The following is a 21,334-nucleotide window of genomic DNA, read 5'->3' as shown; positions in this document are numbered from 1 at the left end:
AGGCAGAAAGTCAAGCACGGGGTCATTTCACTTTTGCAGGCAGCCATCTTTAATTTCAAATCCTGCTTGGTTCTATGCTAAACAGCATAATCCAGATTTTACCCATATGTAAAACTCAAGCAAGATCAGGTGTTAGTTAAGCAACTTGATATGTCAGAGTAAGGTTTCTACGATGGCTGCCTATTTGAATGTTGAGTTGGCTTCTACCAAACACAGCATTGATCTAGTTTTTACATATACTTTAAAAGGCAACTGATTTGTGTTACATTGTATCCTTGATAGAAGGGGCTGAGTTCAGCAATATACCTATAAAATCTTTTTAATTTCTAGTGAAGCCAAACAGCAAAAAAGAAGCAATATCAACACTGAAGTGTAAAGAAAACAGTTACACTTAAAGACAGAGTTCTACTGAAATTCCAAAAGCAAACAAACCTTTTATAGAAAGAGAAAAAGAATACCTGAAATGAATTTATCTTAATGATTACAGACAACCACAGTTATTCACACTGTGAAAAAATTCAAAGCAGAACCTGTTTTTAATGATTTAAAAATGGTTTTATGACAAGCTTTCAGAACATCCAATTGGTTTCAGAATAATGGAACTTATTTTTCTTCATAATCTTTACCATCTACTGTATTTAATTATTCTTGTTCTTTGTTCTTATATTCATAAACCCAGTTTTTTGTTTGTTTCTCTCTACCTTTCAGCAAAAAAGTCGTCCCCCCCCCCCCCCCCCCCCCCCAACCCAGTATTTTCTTCATTAGCAATTAAGGAATCATTAAAACATTTTACTGTGTTTTTGTAATACAACAGTATTAATGAAATACTCAAAGACATTACTGCTTTGTTCCCTAGCAGCAGAAGTCCCAAAACAAGAGATCTTCATTCTCAAAATGTATTATTTAAAATACACCTTGCTTTTCTAAATATCTTATGGTATATTTTTGAGTGGGAGGTGATTGCCTTTTTCCTCTGTGAAGGGGCATTATTCATGGATAGCTTTTTTTAGTTTAGGCAATGAACAGATTTCTGAGTTATATTAGAAGTCAGGCCTTTGCAATGAGAGCAAAACCAAACCTGTAACGTGTGCTTCCTAGCACTCGTGGTCTGGAATTCTGCTCGTCTACTATTATTGAATTGCACGTAGAAATATTAGCAGCCTCTGGTAAAGACCTACCAGTTTTAGGATGAAAAGCAATTATGTGAGGGGAAAAAAAAAAAAAAGCTTTAACCCTTGGCTCTATGCTGAGCACAGCCACTATGCTCATATTTGAAAAACAGCAATTCAAAAATACCATGTGGAATTTACTTAGAGGAGCTCCCACTGACAACCCTTGGAGGCCGCACTGGGACTCTGCTGGAGAATGAACAGTGGCAACGGCAGTCCCAATAGCTGTAGTTTGCAACCCTGCTGCACAACATTGGCTATAAAGCCCGCACACATTTTAATTGCAGCCCTGGGCAATGCAGCGTGCTCCTAAAAAGCAGATATTGCAGGGAAGAAAACCAGACAAGCCAAACAGGTTGCCTATATTAATTTGACCACTTAACTTTTGCAAATGAAAAGGCAAGGTAACTGTGACTACCGCAGTACAGTTCGCTACATTTGGGTTTTACTACTGCAGTCAGTACTTAGACTAGAAGTGAAATGAAATGTCACTTAGAGATTACATACTGATACTGTTATTAAAATGCAACACTAATAACAATCCTGTATCCTTGCCTATGATCAAGTGAGGCTCTTAATCCTTCAAAGGATGCCATTTAGAAGTTCTGAATACCTTTGAATTTCCCATCTGGAAAGCAGTGCCTAGATTTGAGTAGAAACTTCATAAACATTCTTGAGATCTTTAGGACAAATACTTGAAACTTCTGAAAGAAACATGAGGTCAAGTCTTTCCTTGGTAATTAGGGTGCCTCAAGTGCTGACTTAAGGATTCCAGGCAGTCCTTCTAAAACATTAACATTATTATCAGCATAATGAAAATTGCTTTCTTCAATTAAATCAGTAACGCTTCATGATGTTGGAAAGAGGGAAAAAAGCTCATTCCTAACTACCAATTTCTGAAATATAAAATAAATTTGCACGGACTAAAAGTTACTAATTGTAAAATTCACAATGATTTTTAATTCAAAATCTCTGAAGAGAAAATGTCTCAAGGGAGATAATACAACGACTTCTCCAAAGCCTTCTTGAGTCAGTGACATCGCTGCAGCCTGGAAGCTACAACTTTATCCAATTAAAAAGCCATCCATACCTCTAATCTTCCTTTCCTTTATTCTGTTTTCAAAAGAAATCTTCTGCCAAAAAGTTCATTAAATAGTAATAGGCCTGTAAATCTAAATTATAACTTTTTTAAAATGGTGAAGTCTGAGAATAAAATAAAAATTACCACAATACCTACAGCCAGAATACAGCTGTTCATTTATCCCACAGGACAGACTTGATGGGAATCACTGGAAAATAAGAACAGCATTTCAACTCTGCCTTGACTGCACATTAGCTTACGATTGGGATGGAGAGGAAGGATAGCCTGAGCCTACTGCAGGCAGCAAGGGTGGAGCCCTGTTTCTTTGGTTGCAGCATTTCTAAAACAATGATACCCTAACAGAAATAAGAGCTCCCTGGCTGCTAAATGCAGTGATTCTTCAATTTAGATTGCTGAAAATATCCATGCCAAAATTCCAGAAAAGGGTCCAACAACATGAGTTAAAGGCCAGTGAGTAAGAGGATGATCTACAGCTACCCTTCGAAGAAAGAATGTGGTTTTAGTTAGATGTGTTACCGACCATCACTTAGGAAAAGTTCTGGCTTTAGGTAAGACAAAAAGCCCGTGGTAGGAAGGGGTCTGTTGTGGGGTTCTTGGCAGGGAAGCAATCCTCCGCTCACACCAGGGGAATGCTGCCGCCTCAGTAGCAAACAGCCTTTCGGTTGCCTAACGTTGTTCTACTCTACTACACTGTATAGCTTCGCTTTGCAACACCATTTTCATGGTTTGCCTAGTATTACTTTACCCAGTCATTAACAACTACATACCATTAAACAAACATAGATGTGGTAAGACACAGTCAAGTAAGACCCTCTCCTCCTCTCCACGTTTAGTTGGGTGATCACCAAAAACATGCTAGGAGCAACCAGTTGAAACCTCACTGACTAGACTACTTCGATGTACTCTGCAGCACTTGCATAGCTCAGCTGCAAGACCTTAAATAGGAGAAAAACCCTATTTTGGGCCTGGATTTCTGCATTTCTCAGTGCCTCTTCCCAATATTTCTGAGTCCATTATTAAGCTTGGCTGAAATGAGCTAACAGTATTAATTTCTGCTAACTTCCAGACCTATAAGCGGTTATGGGCTGCAGCACAAGCCCGTTTCTTACTGGACAGAAAAGAATCCACTTAGTTGGACATCAGGAAATTTTTTTCCAAATATGATAGCTAATCTAACAATTTTTGACTTATCTTTGATCTTAATTTTTTCCTCTGTACATGAAAACTTTTCACTTTGTCTCAATGAATTGGATAGCCTTTTATGTATATTCTTACCACCTGAATCTTTAGGAACAGTTATCCGAGGAGCAAGAAATTACCACCGATGTCTTCAAAAAAGCTAGCAAGTTTTTTAACATGCTTTAAGAGGTGATGTTATGACATAATGCATGTGAACAATTAAACTTTCCTACAATACACAAAGTCTATATTAAGAGGTTTGGGCTGAATTTAAGCCACTTTGAAACAAAATATTTTCTTCTACGAAGATGTCACTGGAAGGATAAACTGTCTGAAGTAGGTTAAGGCATCCCTCGGTACGTGAAATTTAAGGAAGAATGTGTGATATAACTCAGTCCCATTTCTTCCAAGTAACCTCAGAAAAATTTGCCTTTCATGTTCTGTTTCATTTGTTTTCTCTCTTAGAGAAGAGAGAAAATCTTAGGCATGAGAGCATTTTTTCCTTTCAAATTTCTGACTTGATTTTTAGAGTCACATAATGCATTTATGCATGTGCTTCAACACCCCTTTGTCTCAAGCACTTCAAATGCAGATTGTACTGTTCTCTATCACAATTACCACTGGCTCATCTGAGCAGGTGGTGAATCAGTAAAGTCAGAAATGTAACAAAACCTAGTCTTGTTCATAATTTAAAATAAAAAAAAGTTTCCTCTATTTAAGTCTCCATACACTGAAAACTGTCTTTGTACTATCCTGTTTTTGATGAAGGCATGCTTCAGGTGAGAATATCAAGTCTGTCAGTGCTATTATATCTACTTTGATAGATTAGAAAAAAACTGCTGTAAACAGTTTAAGGAATATTACCAAACCTTAGAAAAAAGCTTTTATGAGATTTATTTCACACATAATTCATTTAGAGATTGACTTTCATGGCTTGGATCACTAAATTTAAATTAAAACGCGTTCTGCTGAAACAGCTGGTGAAACCAAAGCTAGTCAGAAAAAAGGCTATACGTTTATATACTCAGTCACAAACTGCATATTCTTCAGTCTTGGTTTCCCTACTGAAAATCATAGAATTTGACTAGTAAACATGCTCAATGCTTGCAAGCTTGAAGGAAATGGAAACCATTCGAGTGTTCAGCATTTCCATTAAGCAGACTATTAATCTTGCTTTTTTTATTTCACTTACCCCACCTGTTTAAAAAACAAAACCAAACCAAACCCCACACCTTATGGAAGAGAGTTTGTTAGTCTGTAAATATCTAGAATCACACAATAATTTAGGTTGGAAGGGACCTCTGAAGGTCACCTGGTCCAGCTCCCCGTTTGAAGCAGGTTCAGTTGTATCAGGTTACTCAGGGCTTTGTCCAGGAGAGTTTTGAGTCTCTCCAAACGTGGAGATCCACGACCACTCCGGGAAACCTGTTCCAAAGTTTGATCTCCCTCAAGATGAAAAGATTTTTTTCTTGTATACAGTCAAAGTAACCCATGTTGCAATTTGTGTCTGTTGCCTCCTGCCCTGTCACCGTGCCCCTTTGGGAAGGGTCCGCCTCTGTCTTCTCCAAGCTCTTATGCAGTTGTTGATTGCTACTGAAGTCTCATCATCATCATCATTAAATGAGTTGCCATGTTTGTAATGGTGCATATTTTTTAAGGAAAAACACTAGTTTGGATCTTGGGAGGCTCTAAGCAGGAGTTTGTTTTAATATTGCATGGCTTTTTCTATTAGGACAGACAATCAACCATTAAACTTAAAACGTTCACTTCTGATCTCTGAAGAGCTAATACTTTGATGACAATTGAAATAAAAATATCAAGACCATGAATTTAAAAAAAAAAATTAGGGGAAGTAGCATGCTAGAGTTTGGCTTTATTTTCACAAATTCAAAACTTCTAAATTTTTTTTTTTTTTCTCTCCAGACAGCCAGAATAAGAACATTGAAATTACAGGACAAAAACTGAGCATTAAAAGGGAAGAGGAATTTAGTTAGATTATACAAATTTTTTTTTCCTCCCCTGCATAACACTACCAAGCATCAAGCAGAAACACAAATGAGTACACCTTCAACAAACAGGTGGGTAGGTTTAAATTTAAACACAGGGTTTCCTGGTCTTGCAAGATGAGCAGAAGCAAGAAGGAAGGAGGGCTGCCACTTTCAGCAACGCCGCTGCTAGACTGGACTACACGTAACAAAACCACCTCATTGCTTGATAAGCAACATCTCAGTGATAGTAACAGCTTAATTACCTCAGTCTACCTTTTTCAGCTGGTTTATTGCTTAGCTATACCAGTTCCCTGTCCCACTTCATTTTATGTCTACACAAACACCTATGCCATAGCAGTACATGACAGCAGGAACAAACCACTGAGAATAGACTTTGGATAAGCACCTCTATTAAATGGGTAGCCACAACCTGAATAGTGTAAGTCTGCAACAGGAAGCAGACTGATGACTTGGAAAAGTTATGTTAAAAGTATTATTATATGCTCTTTTGTGGCCAATATAGAATTTCGTAAACTGATAAACCAAACTGTCTGCTAATATTGTGGCTTACTGGCACTATCAGTAGATTCTCTTACGGACCACAAAATTTGTATCACCGGGCAATCTTGCAAGTTTTTCTGTACCTGCTAATCTTAAAAAACAAAACGGAAAAAAACCAAACTGCCATGGAACAGAAACCCAAGCTGCATGCTCAAGTTTAAGTGCCACACTTTACTAAGTGTCCTGATTTCACCTTAGGCAAACCTTCATCTTAAAGGAATGAGCTAGTGAGTGAATCCACAGATAATAGTATGTTGTACTCAAATTCTGTTATGCTGTTTTTGTAGAGACAAGACTGACTAAATATCCAGAGACTGGAAAACCTAGAGAGTCTGTTGATGCTATAAAAATAGAATACTAATGTACACAAACTCAGAGTGAAGGGAAAGGAGCAAGGAGAAAATTCTTATACAACTAGACCTTCGATGACCTTTAAACAATAGAAATTAACTTTCAGGTGTGCAAAATGAACAAAGATTAACATTAATGCAATCTTTTCCTAGCCAACAAAAAGGCCTGGTAAAGACTAGAAGCATCCATACCTGTTAAACAAAAAAAAGGTAGCACAGGTGGACACTTCAGGGATTTCAGCCTGCTGCAAACAGGTATCAGTATAGCTCCCACCTTGTAAACCTTTATAGCCCTATGTTAAAAAGTCGTAACGGTTCACGGTAGTGCTGCTCACCCTTGTTTTAAAACAAGACAGTATCACGATACTTTTTGTTCTGAAAGCCATCCTTTCTACTTTAAAGAAAGTATATTTTCCGGATACGCAGCAAGAAGCAGCTTTGTTTTACAGTTCTGCAAGTCTCTCCTAAGAGCTGTCAGTCTGGCTATTAACTGAAGCACAGTTTTGCCAGACGTCATAACTTTCTTCTTATTCCTAGAGATTTAGCAAAAGACATGCACGAACACTCTAGTGATCAAGATTTTTTTTTTCGTAACATAAATTAATCTGATTTGCTAATGAAAGAATGCTTGCAAAAGATGTTTAGATACTATCACAAAATACCGCTGACACATTAAGTTATAAATCTTAACATACTATTAAAAACGACACATGGCAATTTGAGAGGGCACAGCGCCTAGGCTCTGAGTAATCTTTTCTGACATTTCACTGCCACAAGGAGACATCTGTAGAAAGATGTAAATGAATTGCTGAGGGCAGCACGGTATCAGTACGTTAGAATCAAGGGATTGTACAATTTCTGAGATCCTAATCCGGTTTTATATTATGTTATAAAAAAGAATAGAAATTTGGGTACAAATCACTTAGCATAAAAAAAAAATTTAGTCTACTTTTATTGCTTCTAGTCATTCCCTCAGAGCAAGTTTTCTTTGGACATAAGCTTAATTTTACAAAAATTTTTTGATCATCAAAATATGTTCAATTGCCCTCTTGACAGCATCTGCTCTTGCGAAGTTCCACTCAAAAACACAAAACAAAAATGAAAAAATCCATAGACACCGAACACATCTATTATGGTGTTTACCTCCACGAGCATTTTGTAGAAGATAGCGTATTGATTGCCCAAACCTAAAAAGCAATGGGATTCCTAGATAACAAAGACTAGGACAAAATGTAATCCACTGCTAAAACTCACTCCCACTCTGGCCCAGTTGATATCACATTTCTTGACACACAGAGGCAGCTTTGAACAGGTGTGGACAGGTTTCCTCCATCAATCCAGCTTGTTGTCTGTCCAATTGGTTTTAAAAAGAGAATGGGACAGTTCTCTCTATATACTCACTATTTTATCTGGCAACATCTGCTGAATTGGTGGAAGAGGTTTAAAATAATCTTTTTTTTTTTTTTTTTTAATATGAAAAGTGATACAGGTTTTTGCAGCCTCTACTTCTAAATAGAAAATCTCAGCTTTTCTGAAAAAAAAATACCAGGATACTTATCTACATAGTCTCTTTCAAGTCATCCCCAAAGGCATTAGTTAATGCTGTAGCCAACCTGCAAGTACACTTAGCATATTATCCTTGAAAACTTCTGAAAATCATTCAGGGCTTCACCAGTTTGGTTATTCCACGAAAATAAGAAATCCAAGAGTGCGAGGGAGCTTGATTTGAACTAATTTCCAATCACTTCAACCTGAATTACAGATTATTTAGATTACATTTAAGGGTCTAATGTGCTTCAGCTCAGAGGCAACCATCAAACTTTGGAAATGCTGCAACCAGAAATGCAGTCTTATTGAACAGTACTATGATCAGAAAACATTGTAGAACAACAGTCAACTATGGACTTTACTCCAATAGATACAAGAACCCAAATAATCCTCACCCTGAAAAGAAGATATGTACAAGCATAAACAGTTTCAGGTATACACAATATGCAGACAAAAAAAAAGAAAAAAAGTATTTTTTGCATCTCAACTGTTTCAAAGCTTTCTCACAATGAATCCTTGTTACCAGATGTTTTAACAACTCTATTAGCACAGTGCTAGGTTTTACCATCCCAAGGTTAACTGAAAGCATATTTTTCACTGAGGGAGACTGAATAAATATTCATCCCTACATATATATTTCAGAGAAAAATGTTTTTTTCCATTTCAAAGGTTGAACTCCTGAACTTCTTGTTCAGCATCATATAAAGCTGTTCAGAAGTCACAGTCTATTAAGTGAAATTGAAAATACTAAGGTGAGACCAAAAGACAGGCAAAAATCTGCTTTCATTTATCTGCAAGTGCAGGTTTTTGCAGGTATCGCAGCTGCAAAGGAACTTAAACTACCGCTGTGTAGAACAACTGGGATACAGTAGGGCTTACTAGCTCAAAAACACTGCTATATAAACACAGATATGCTGTGTTCAGTATAGATTTATTTGTGCATACTATAAACAAGCTAGTAAACCCACCCTGATCAAAGCCAGCTATAGACTAGCTTGGATCTGCCACAACTTATAATTTTAACCTAAGTTTAGCGTTAGCATTGCCAGACATCAGCTGGCTTCATGAAGCATTGCTTGGTTGTCAACGAACTTCCCTCTTCAGTAAGCCTGATTAGCTTCGTCTCCTTATCACAAGAGCCAAGAGACATTTATCAATGTGCTCCAGCTAACGAAGCCACCTCAAGTAATGAGCATTGGGGAAAACTGTTTCTGAATGGGCTTTACTAGAATCTTAAAGATGACAGTGAAGACAGGTCAGTTTTGAAATGGCTTCTGGTGAACTGGTCAAGGGGACTGCAAACAGACTCCGTGCAATCAAACATGCAGATTTTAAGTGAAGTAGTGAAGAAATATGAGCACTGTGTACGTGCAGGTGTCCTGCAGAGCTAGCCCACTCAATAGCCACAATTAGGCACAGAATAAGTTGAGGAAAAAAAAAAAAGAAAAAACCAATCCAAAACACAGTGAAAGATAAGCCCAGCAGCTGAAGAGTGGTCCGTTTCCACAACAAGCTCAATGTCAAGGTGATGAATACTATGCAGGTTCTGATATGACCTCGGTGTCATGGTATGCCAGCTATATCCAGTCCTCAATACCTCTGTGGTGAAGCAAGTTTGATGTTGGAGCACTAAAATATCTGAGATAGGCAGCTGTCTGTGTTCATCTCAGAGAAAGCGGTATCATCGTATTTGCTACGAGGAGCGACACAGAATATTGTCTACAGCTGACTGTGACCCCGGCAAAGAGAAAATGCAAGCTCATATACAGAAACCATAACAATATAGAGTAACAGTGACATTCTCTCAAAATCTAAAATTAATACCACTACTGTAGACATTAAAGTTATAGCAGCATGGCCATTCAGGTAATTACTCATTTTGTGACTGCATTGCAGCAGGGAATTTTTTTTACATCAGTAGGGGGCTCTAGTTCTGCAGCTTTTCCACAATCTCTGTTAAAGCTGTACATGGAACGGAAATATTCTTGGTGATGCCGACACTTGCAGCTGCAGGACTATCACACAGAGGCAGAGCTGAGTGGCTATATTCAGTGCTCTCTGAAGCTGGCGCCTGACAAGAACGAAGACTACCAACGCAAAGGAAAGATATTTTATCTCAAAGATGTCTTAGAAGTGAGCAATTGCAATTATGCCTTATTTAAATTTAAAACAATTTAAAATTTTCAATTTAAAATAGCTAATTAAAGGGTAATGGTACAACTGTCACTCAATGCTGCATTTATAAATAACTTGGCCTTTGTGTCACCAAAATGGACTTCCATTTTTATAACCCCATAATTCCAAACAAAAATTAACTCTGTAAATAATTATAGCAGACTAGCATTATGCAAGTATTCGTAAAGATTCTCCATAGCACTTAACATGTCTTAGGCTATATTGCATAGCTGTATTTATTCTTACATTGAAATACAAGCATCAGGGCATCTTGGTTAAAAAATAGTTACGAAGAAACAGTTCAGATAGACCAGGACTTGAGCAGATACTTTTAAATATCACTCATGGAGAATAACAGCTCCAATTTAAATGTAAACACATGTTAGACTTGTGATGAGGCTCAATCAGGCCCTATATGCAGCTGCTCAGAATTATGGTAGGGATCACCTTGCAAACTGTTTAACATGGCTCAGACGACTCATTCTTAAGTGTGGCCAATTAGTGTTGACAGCCTAGCTGCATTTGATTTAGAATATGGAGGTAGACACATATGTTAAAATGAGGTTACTGAACTCTATTGAAAGAAGTTTTGCCCCATTTTCAGTGAGCAAGCAAACAGTTGAAAAAGGCTTACAGTTTCTCTTTACTAAGGCCAAGCAGAGAAGGCTGCAAATACATAACGTACTATCAGCATTGGTAGAAAAACCAAACCGAATGTATGGTAAAAGCCTTCTTCCCTATAGAATAACCAACCTTCATTTTTTTAACACCTTATACATACATTCCAGAGGTGGAAGCTTTATAGACCTACTTTCCATTTCATATGGAATAACATTAGAATAATGCATTTGCTATATAACCAGGCATACTTTAAAAGCCAAAGAAGTTGTTCATGTCTACAGAAACACACAGAGCTTAGATTTAATCTTATTTGCATAATAATTCTCACTCTGTGGTTAGCAGAATGATAGCAACATGTAAAAAGAAGCTACTTTTCTCAATAACTTATGAGAAAATCCTCTAAAAACCCAAGATGACTTACAATGAAACATTTCTGAGAACACCTTTGGAAGAATGGCAGAGGATCTGAATCAACTGTTGATTGCATCAGAAAAGTATGAAGAATACGTAAGATGGCAGAAGCATCTTTGTTGACAAGTAAATCAAATCAATTTTTGACTGTCAATAGAATAAACAGCGAAATCTAGATAAAACTCTGCAATCTTATCACTATAAATTTTATCAGATACCTCAAAAAGAGGTCAGCTCTGAAGTAAGTGGGACTGCTTCTTTAGTTGATGTCCATTTGGTGAAGCCCATTAATAACATCTGTTGTAGCACAACCATTTGTACTTATCTCATGATTAAATCACCTGTTAAAATATCTGGGCATAGTAAAAGTGAATCAGTCTCAATCATATGTTTTCTTTTATTTTCTCTTAACAAGAGCCCGAGCAGCCAAGAATTTGACTGATCATGTTCATTTTGCACAAGATTCTATATAATAATATCACCTTTTAATTAACAACTTGTCATGAGTGCCATTAAACTAATCCTTACATATATAGGTAGTTTCCATTTTTATCTACAAAATGCAGATATTTATACAGCATGCCATCTGAATGCCAAAAGGTTCCAATATGCTTCCCATATTTCCTCATGCCATATAAATTTATAAAAATAACTCTAAAATGAAAATAAGATGTCCAAGTACACTGGAAACTGTCCTTAAATAATGTTTTCTAAGCAACCTGTTTAGGAAAACAGAAGCTGTCCAAAATCGATTGCCTACTTGAGATAATACCAAATTAGATAAAAATCCTTTTCCTACTTTGGTAATCAGTTGTCTCCTTATAAAACGTGACATTACATAAAAAAAACCCCTCTTTGCAAAAACTTAAACGAAACTGCTAGGGCAAGCTTGGACCATTATGCCCTCTTAATAACAAAAACTAGCAGATAACCAGCTCTGTGCAATTAGTGCATAAACTAATGGTCTGCAGATAAATATCAGACTAAAAAAAAAGGAAAATATATGTTTCACATGTTGATAATCCATTCCAATTTCACTAGCCTTATCTACACTGCATTTCTTTTAGTTTTCTTTCAATTAGTTGAATAACAGTCAAGAGTGGACAGGACCAATACTGGGTTTTTTGAATATGTCTATATATTCTGTAATTAAAAATAAATAGAAATGCATTGCTACTTTTTAGAATTGTTTCCATTTTTCAGTGGAAAAAGAATTCTTCAAAGCAAAACATAAAGAAAGGCAGAAACAAATGACTGATATTCAGCTTCCTTTAAGTGCTTGTCTTTCCTCTCTCCATCCCACTGTACTGATCTCTTATTTCTACACTGCTGACTCTCATTGCTAAACCATTAAAAATAGTACTGGACAACTTTACTTAGTTTTCTCTACTAATCAGATGAGATGTGGTGGAAATAATTGCTTTAACATTATAATATTTTAATGTTCAATTACTTCTGTGTTATCTAACCATATTAGAGACAGGTGAATGTCAAAATCTTAAACAGGGAAAGCAGTAAAAATACTTTCCTTGTTTTACACCAGCTTTAGGCTATGATCATTTACAAAACAAAGCAACATTTCTTGGTGCATCAGCCAGCCACCACACCACAGCAAATGCTCCACGGAGACAAACCAGCATCCTGATTCCTAGCACCACAGCCTCACCGTTTCACTCCAGAAAACCGATCTCAGAGTGAAAGAAAGCGAGCGACACGTTTAGCCTTGCTGGGTTAAGCCATTCGGTAATAAGCACTCCACACTGAAAATGAAAAGCCAACGGGGCTGGGGAACTGGGGTTTCTCCAGCTTCCACGCTACCTGCTCTTCTGCGCGGGAGAAGCCGGTGAGAGCCCGGGGGCCGGCGCGTGAAGAAGGGCGACAGGAGGGCCGCAGCGAGGGAGCGGGCAGCAGCGGGAAGCGCCGAGGCCCCCGACGGAGCCAGGCCAGCCAGTCCCCGTGTCCTCAGGTCTGCTTATGCCACAAGACATTTTGGGCAACTGTTTTCGTACAGGCTCTTACTGTCTCGTAAGTTTTTGTTGAAGAGTAACACATTTACCTTTGATACTTCTCCGTATGTATACTTTCACCAATAGTCACCTCAAAAAATTTTTTTAAAAGTTCAGTTCAAGGGGAGTGGGTCTAATAACTGTAAATAGCTGCGCCAGGGGAGGTTTAGGTTAGACATTAGGAAAAACTTCTTCACTGAAAGGGTGGTCAAGCATTGGAACAGGCTGCCCAGGGAAGTGGTTGAGTCTCCATCCCTGGAGGTATTTAAAGAACGGATAGATGTGGCGCTCAAGGACATGGTACAGATGGACCTGGCAGTGTTAGGTTAACGGTTGGACTCGATGATCTTAAGGGTCTTTTCCAACCTTGATGATTCTATGATTCTAAAGCAGACCCCGTAACTTCCAAGGGCCAAGGTGCCTGGATGACAATCGCTGACAACAGCAAGTGTACGCATAGGCTCATTCTTTTAACTTCAAAAAAGGCTACAATTTATAAGAATAGACTGCTAACTAAATTTAGCGTCTGTACAATTTATGACATGCTACATGTTAAGGTGTCACACAAGAAATTTTGTATGAGAAATGTAGTTGTGGAAATTCAAAGAACTGTGAATGTGCAATTCAGTGTCCACGTGAGCCCCAAGCAGCTATTATTTTGCACTAGAGACCACATCCTCCACATTTAATTTGTATTTTTAAACTAACCAAGAGGCTAACCACTTACTGAGATAATAGCTTTCACTAAACTGAAGGAGAAAAACACTGCCTCTTAATTTACTGCATGGTATAGCCACTAACTTAAAATACAAAACAGAAATTAAGGGATAAATCTGCTTAGATGAAAGCAAAACACAGAGTGACAAAATGGTCTTATGTAGGAGCAGAATGTTGTAATTACAGTCTTTACATATGGCACAAAAATTCCAACTTCGTTAAAAGCAAAAGAACGTGCAGAATATGCACCAAATCAACAGAACCGTTTTGATGCAAGAGCAGTTCATTAGGCAATTCCCACTCAAGAAAAATCTGTATACTTAAATGCACTGATGCACAGAACATACCTTTGCAGTGTGGTCAGTTTGCAGCTGCTAAGTACATATCCAGGCAGATGGTAGGAATCACTGCAGCTCCACTAACTCAAGTGAGAGATGGGAAAGCTGGAGGTCTGACCAGTATCAGATTCACTCCCTCTCTTCCCCTCTCCCAAGCCCCAAACTGAGAGGAATTTAAACCAGCAAAATATTTTACCTTAGATAGCAGAGATGATGACACTTGACAAGATACAGATGCTGCTCTCAAACACCCTGACAAAAACACGGTAATAAACACAAAAGCATAAGGATCATACAACTAGTAGACTACATGTGCACAGCTGCTCCAGGACATTAGTAATCCCAGGCCATCTTGGATGAGAAGGCACTGCAAAACATAATTAGGAATCTTTCTGCCTTACTGGAAGTTCCTTTTTGAACTTCCCGTCACCGAAGCCCGTACTGGGTATCTGCCCAGGACTGGTCCTGCAAGTGTTGACAGTGACAGACCTATGGCTGGCTGTCTCCTACTGTTACTTCCAGTCTACCACGGATGTGGCAGCAGCCTGTACATGAGCAAGAGGGAACTGGATCTTGAGCTCAGCACAGGCTCGTAATTCACAGCGGGGGCAGGGGGTGGGGGGGTGCGTGTGGAAAGAGGCACAAGAGGGTCATTTCTTTTTCCTTTGTCGCTGGCATTTTAAAAGGCAGCATCTTGGAATCTTTCTAGGCATTTCTACAATTTACACGAACTGGTGAATTACAAAGAACCTGAAAAATAAAATAAGGGAACCGTACTGCCAGCCACAGCTCTTAAAGGAACAGACAAGAGAATAATTTGTAGCCAAAAGGAAGAGAGGACTGAAAAGTCTTGACCTTGCTTACTTATCTCACGGACAAATGATTTATCATACACAAGAATGTCAACCTAATTATGAAAGGGACACTGATTACGAAAGGGAAAATCTTTAAGATTATATAAAGCTGATTCAAGTAAACATTTTTAAAAGAAGTTAGCACAATGCAGAGGGTTAAAAATCACCTTTTGGTTCTGCAACAGATATCCACAAAGAAAGAATAAGTTTTACAGAAAAGAAAGTCAAGGTCCATCAGGAAACAATTAGTATATAAAAACAAACACAGCTTATTTATAGCACACAGGACACAACAGTGTTAAATTAGATCAACTCGACTAGGGAACTGTACATGATACTAGCCCAGTTGCCTAAGGTTCTCTCTAAATATCATTTAGGAATACAAATTCAGAAGAGAACCATCCTTAATAAAAAGGAATTAACAGTAGCTTAAATGAAATAAAAACAATTTCTAAATCAGCAAGACTAACAAAATTTATTAAATATTGATCATAGGTCATTTTTGCTGGCCTTCTTTAAACGTATAAGTAATTGTATCAGTGCAGAAAGGAATCAATATGCTAGAAGTTCACAGGAGCGGTTCTCAATGAATTCTGAAGCAATGTCCTCAACAAGGTGATCCATGAGTAACCTCCGGGCAGGAGAACTGCACGTCACCCTGTACTGAGATAATCAATTATGAATGGAAAGACACGTGTATGTCTCCACATGATTCGTATGCCATTACCTTCCTTTGCGCAACTTGCTTTAGCTAATAAATCTTATTTCTGGAAATGAATAGAGTCATTTGAAGCCTGGACTCCACTTTCTGGTTTTTGTCAGTAAACTACAGCAGAGCTGCCCAACATCGTAGTGACTGGTAGGTCAGCAGCTTCCACCTAGCCCAGGGGAAGGACGAGGGCTCCACACAATCACGCCAAAAGCACGCAGTGAACGGTCTTGTACCTCTACGGCAAGCAGGCGGGCAAGTGGACCCCTGCTGTAAGGGGGGACGGAAAGAGCTGCAGCCAGCCCAGCTCGCTCTCCCTACAGGACAGGCTTCTGCAACAGTTACTTTCCAATGCAGTCAACGAAAGGAAAAGTAGATACCTTCCCTGTAAGTGAGATTATTGGTTTTGAGACAACAAAAGTCACACTGGAACAGGTATTATGGACAAGAGATACTTCTAGTTAGTTAGTATTGACTGCATTTAATTGTTTGTGAACCTCCTCTTTAAAAGATGGCTTGAAATCCTTGCCCTTTGGTGAAACCAGCAACACACCATGAAGATTACAGCATACTAGATACAATCCGATATAAACAGCATTTTTATGGAGTAATCTTTTGCAGGTTATATATCAGATAACCAGGTATTTAGAAATAAAATTTATCCAGGCCTTTAAAAATGAGTATAAACAAGCTAATTTAACTGGCAGCATTTAATTCTGCTTCCCTTTACCATTCCATAGCAGAGACAAACAACAGCAACCAGTTGCAAAGAATCTGTGTCTAGCTAACAGAAAAGAAAGGGGGAAAGTGTTCTCTCAACTGTGAGGCAGCAGCATTAGCAGGCTGTATATTTCCCAAGCAGCGATCCATTCCTTATGTACTTACTCTGATTTGGCAACCGCCGTTTGAACAGTAATCCTACTACATTTAATACTTTTGTTCTTGCACTTTCCTAAAGTTCAAACAGTCCCTCATGTCAGAGAGGGAAGAAGCTACCATTGGATCTGTTCTCCCAGATCTTTGGCACTGAAAAAGATACAAAAGGCTAAGTGACCTTAAACTGCAACCCAATAGCCAGGATGCTATTCATTTCCTTTGACTTATTTGGTATCCATAGCACAACTACAGCTAAAATAATACGAGAAGATAAAAATGCATGTCAGATCAAATTTTAGCAGAGATGCCTATCCATGGCAGTTCTTCCCCATGGAATATCGGAAGAGATACTGCTTTTTTTACTAGGAAAAGATACAAACAGATGTTTAAATAGGTTAAGGGTGGAAAGGGATTTAATTTTGGAATAAATCGTAATTAAATTATCTTTACTGGCTTCCATCTTGATTCTTCTAACAAAACTCTCCCACATATGAACTACATGCAAGTTCTGTATTGCCTGGGGCTGTGTGGCCTTTTCAGAAATTTTTGCGAAAAAAAAGCAAGATTTCCTTTCAGATGTTAAGCGAAAAGGAGTTATTGCTTGTTATATCCACAGAAACGGTATATATAAACGCTTGCATTTCCTATTTCATTTCATTGAAAAAAGTCCCAGTGCCTAAAGCTAAAAGACTCCTTTTGATCTAGTAAAAATCCTCATCTGAATTTGCCAGGGAATTCAGCAGAAATACCGAGGATGCAGTTTTAAAGCTAGAGGGCTGCAGTTCTGCCTTCACTGCTCATTCCCAGCTCTTCCCATCTTCTGCGGGCACAAGCACTCATGCAGTGGCAATTGGGAGTTATTTCAGGAAGCTGGTAACGATGAAGATTAACCTGGAAAGTAATCTTCTCTGACTAAACTAGCTCCTTGAACTGGCTTGCTGTACGGTCTCACGATTATCAACGCTGGCTCAGGGGCAGGAACACAGCAGTTGAGACTTGGGGTGGCTTACACTGCAGCGGAGTCACGCTGTAACTTGCTTTCACTCGGCTTGGACCACGTGCTCCGAACCCCGACAGTCTCGGCACCAGCACTTGTGGAGCAAGACGTCACTGTTGTGAATGAAACAGACTCCGCTGCTCCACCAAGGTAGTCTGCAATCAGCTGTAGATCTTGTGGCTGGCATAGCCACTAGAACGGATACAAATGAAGCAAAAGCATTTTTGTGGCAGAAAGCAGAAATTTCACACCTCTTAGTGACATGACTGCAGAAAGGTTCTTGCCCTTTAACATGTTTTGATAAAGAATGAGATGGGGACAAACACCTTTCTGTGGAAGTTACAACTAGTCGCAGCGTCACCAGAGTGAACTGAGCAGTAACCAGCAATGCTTATCAAGCTTATTTTCATTTTATTTGATAACGTTGCTGACAGCAGAATCTCCTGTGTATGTTCCACTGAACTTTTTATTTTACGGACTAGGTCACCCACAGGTCCTCCCCCTGTTTCACAAGTGTCCTCGCACACAACCCCATCAAATCCTGTTTTATTACTTACATTACATTTCTTGTACATAAATACATTATCTTTACCAAGGTGATGCTAGCAGTCCCGAGGCTAGTCCACAAAAGTTAGTCTCCCTTGGCTGTCTCTATAGTCAGCTCCCGGGAGATGACAACCTGCTGGCACTACCATGTCCAGTTCAACCTCCCCAGTATATGTCCTCTGTCCAGCCTTCTCCATGTCAGTGCTAATGTTTGATCCTTGATCAAACCATGTCCGGGAGCTAAAATACCAGAAACTCTCACCCCCCTTCCTCACCAAACAAACTCAAAACATACCCCCATACAAAAAAAAAAAAAAAAAACAAGTGAAGAGTTTCTATTGGTTCAGCTGCCCGAGGATCAGAGAAATGTAAATTTAATAAAGACAGGGGTGAGAACAGAGACTGGTGGAAGGCAAACCTTTTGGCAGCAACTATAATCTCACATCATACTCCTGGAACCAAAGCTAAGTCAACTATGGAAAAAAAAAAAAAAAGCCATTGGAATTTGGGCTTCATTTGTGCTGAAGTTCGTGTAGTCTAGTTTCCAAACATAATATGCAGCTTAAGTAAAAGCATAATTTAAAAACAAATCATCGCAACCTAAGATGTTTATATTTGTAGGGTAGGTAGAAAAACTTTAATTTCTTTGGTCTAACTGTAGCAGCGTAAAGAGTACTCAATCACAAAACAAACAATACGAGAAGATTCAGATTTTTAACAAGGTCCCTAAATAGTATCTTTAAAAACAGAACAATAAATACTTTATGCAGTAATTCTGGAAAACACGCACACTTTCTTTTGGCTCAGTGTACACATTGCAACAGCAATTCATTAATGTTTTCCAAAAGCCACACCATTAGAAAAGTGTTAGTACACCAAAATGTAAAAACAACACATAATAACAATTTGCTTTAAGTACCACTGACAACACAGAAGGAAGAGACAGATGGATTCAGGGACTGGCATCATCAAGAAGAAATACTATTTCTTGTGAAAGTCTGAGATCAAGTGAGCAAAATACTTTGGAACAAAAAGCAAAAGAAATCAGAAGTCATCAACTCTTAAGTGTTACCAGGTAAAGTTAAAAGCTTGCACTCATCTGAAATTCAGATTAAATAATCACAGTGGTTGAAAGTTATTGGACCTTTCCCTAGAATACCAGCTCAAAGTTCCTCTAGGACCTCTCTAGCAACAGCACATCTCAAAATTACGCTATGCTGTATACATAAACTCTTTCTTTCCTTGGTGAAATATGCAGTTTCCTTCTTACGCTTTTATTATATTTTCTGAAGATAACTCTTGAGGCCTGTTATGGCTAGAACCTTGTAATCAGCTTACTGCCAGAAGCTGGCAAGTTATACTCTCCTGCCCCCACCCCAGTGAATAATCTAAACTCAAAGATTAATTTAAGCTCCAGGGTCACTAGGTTTTATAGTAAAGTCACACACAGTGTAACGAATTCATGAAAATATAGTGTGCAATGATAGGTATTTTTTTCTTCCACGTATCATTTAATATTATGTAAAATGGTGGCTCATTTGAAAAAAAGCACACACAAGGATAAGTGAAGAATAAAGAGCTGATAGATGTTCACAATGAATTTCAAATAATGTGCCTTTGTATGAGAAAAGTACAGTTCACTCTCTAACAGAAAGCTCCCTTCACCTGCAGAACCACGATAGCTATGATTTAACAGCACTGCAATTACATGTCTACGGACAACAAGGCCCCGTCTTCCCCTCTGGCTCTCTGATCTTCTCTACAGTCTGTCCCTTTTACATCCACAGACCTCTCTTCTCCCATCCTGCCACTGATTTTGTCCAGATCATTTGAAGATTTACTTTGAAAACAAAGTTTAAAGTGACACCAGGCAAAGCTAAACACACAGCAAATGTGGTAGTATGTTCATCTGACAAAGTTATACTTAAATGAAGTCCTGATTTAAAGGCCTGCTTACACGCAAGAGCACTCCCATTCCTTAATTCAAGTTTGCTTTGCGGAACATAACTGCATTTTAGACTGAACTGTACTACTTAGTCTGCTGTGGTTTTTGTTTCAAGTTACTGTAGTGGCATACAAAGTCAGTTCACATACATGCATAATTTAACAGAAGTTAAACTGTTATGCATAACTAACAATCATTATGTTAGAAACCTGTCAGAATTAGTTAAGCTCACCTCTTTATCCATACTCTCTAAATCCTCTTTACATAGGGTGTACAGGGGCATTGTCTCAGACATACTTGGCTGGCGTTTCCGCTTAGATGGACCAGGCTGCTCTTCATTTTCACTCGCTGGTAGGTCGTCTTCTTCAAACATCTGCTGCTGATGTGGTTGAACAACTCTGAAAAATTCCAGGGGTCCCACATAAGAAAGATTTACTTGATTTACAGCTTGTCTAGAAATAAAGTCCTATAAACAATTTATGACTGAATTTATGCTGAATATCTATGACTTTGCTTAATAGGGGTCTGTGTTCATCAACAGAAGAAAGGTCAAGTCACCCGATGATTGTTTTTATTTTCAGTCTGATGGCTTAAATTCTTATTCAGCCTTTGACAAGGTACTCACTCTCATGCCTTCCCACTGTTCTTGTATGTAACCATCAAACCTTTCTTGAAGACAAAGGTTTCAGTAGCTGCAGATGTGTTGCCCTTAAAATACTTTAAAGTTTGTGCTCAAGTGGAGTTCATCCGTCACGTGGCACATTTACCATTCAGGAAACAATTTTTACATTCTAATATATTTTTCCTGATCTATGTTATGCTTGTATTCTTGAATCTCAAGGTATACCTTTCTTTCTCAGCCTTACAGACAAGAGGTTTGCAAGTAGAAAGCTCATTTCTGCAGCCTCAATCTTCAGGCGTTTACCCAGATGCTAAGCCTAGATGAGATGCAAAATGGACCGTATTTCTTTTTGGCTAGGGTATTCAAATACGGTAGCATTTTCTCTTAGTTTGTATTTTATTACCTTGTTAGTTACTGTATTTAACCAGAACACACAGATACAAAAAGGAATGTCAATATGTTCATAAAAATGGATAAAATAATATCTTCATGGGAATTGCTTTATAATAGTAACAAAAAGATAGACTACATCTAGAACAACAGCAGGAGACTTCCACCTTTCTTGGGTAACTTTTTTTCTATGAGTATTACTTAACTATTAAAGACTTGGATAAGCTAGA

The 21,334-nt window shown here is 38.3% G+C and overlaps 1 protein-coding gene across 4 annotated transcripts in view; it reads right to left on the bottom strand.

Annotated features, from left to right (window-relative positions):
• The window catches only part of CTDP1 (CTD phosphatase subunit 1), a 121,483-nt gene that overhangs the window by 47,840 nt on the left and 52,309 nt on the right, over positions 1-21,334 (bottom strand). For 2 of the 4 annotated variants that reach the window (XM_082322832.1, XM_082322835.1), the window contains one exon: positions 20,390-20,490. In XM_082322832.1, coding sequence (XP_082178958.1) covers positions 20,390-20,490 — 101 coding nt within the window. Of the gene's footprint in view, positions 1-20,324; positions 20,491-21,334 lie in introns of all 4 variants that reach the window. The other 2 variants (XM_082322833.1, XM_082322834.1) reach the window with 1 other exon arrangement.

This window comes from Platalea leucorodia, assembly GCF_965183815.1.
Source record: "Platalea leucorodia genome assembly, chromosome: 1".
NCBI lineage: Eukaryota > Metazoa > Chordata > Aves > Pelecaniformes > Threskiornithidae > Platalea > Platalea leucorodia.
This window is presented reverse-complemented; position numbering and strand designations above follow the sequence as displayed.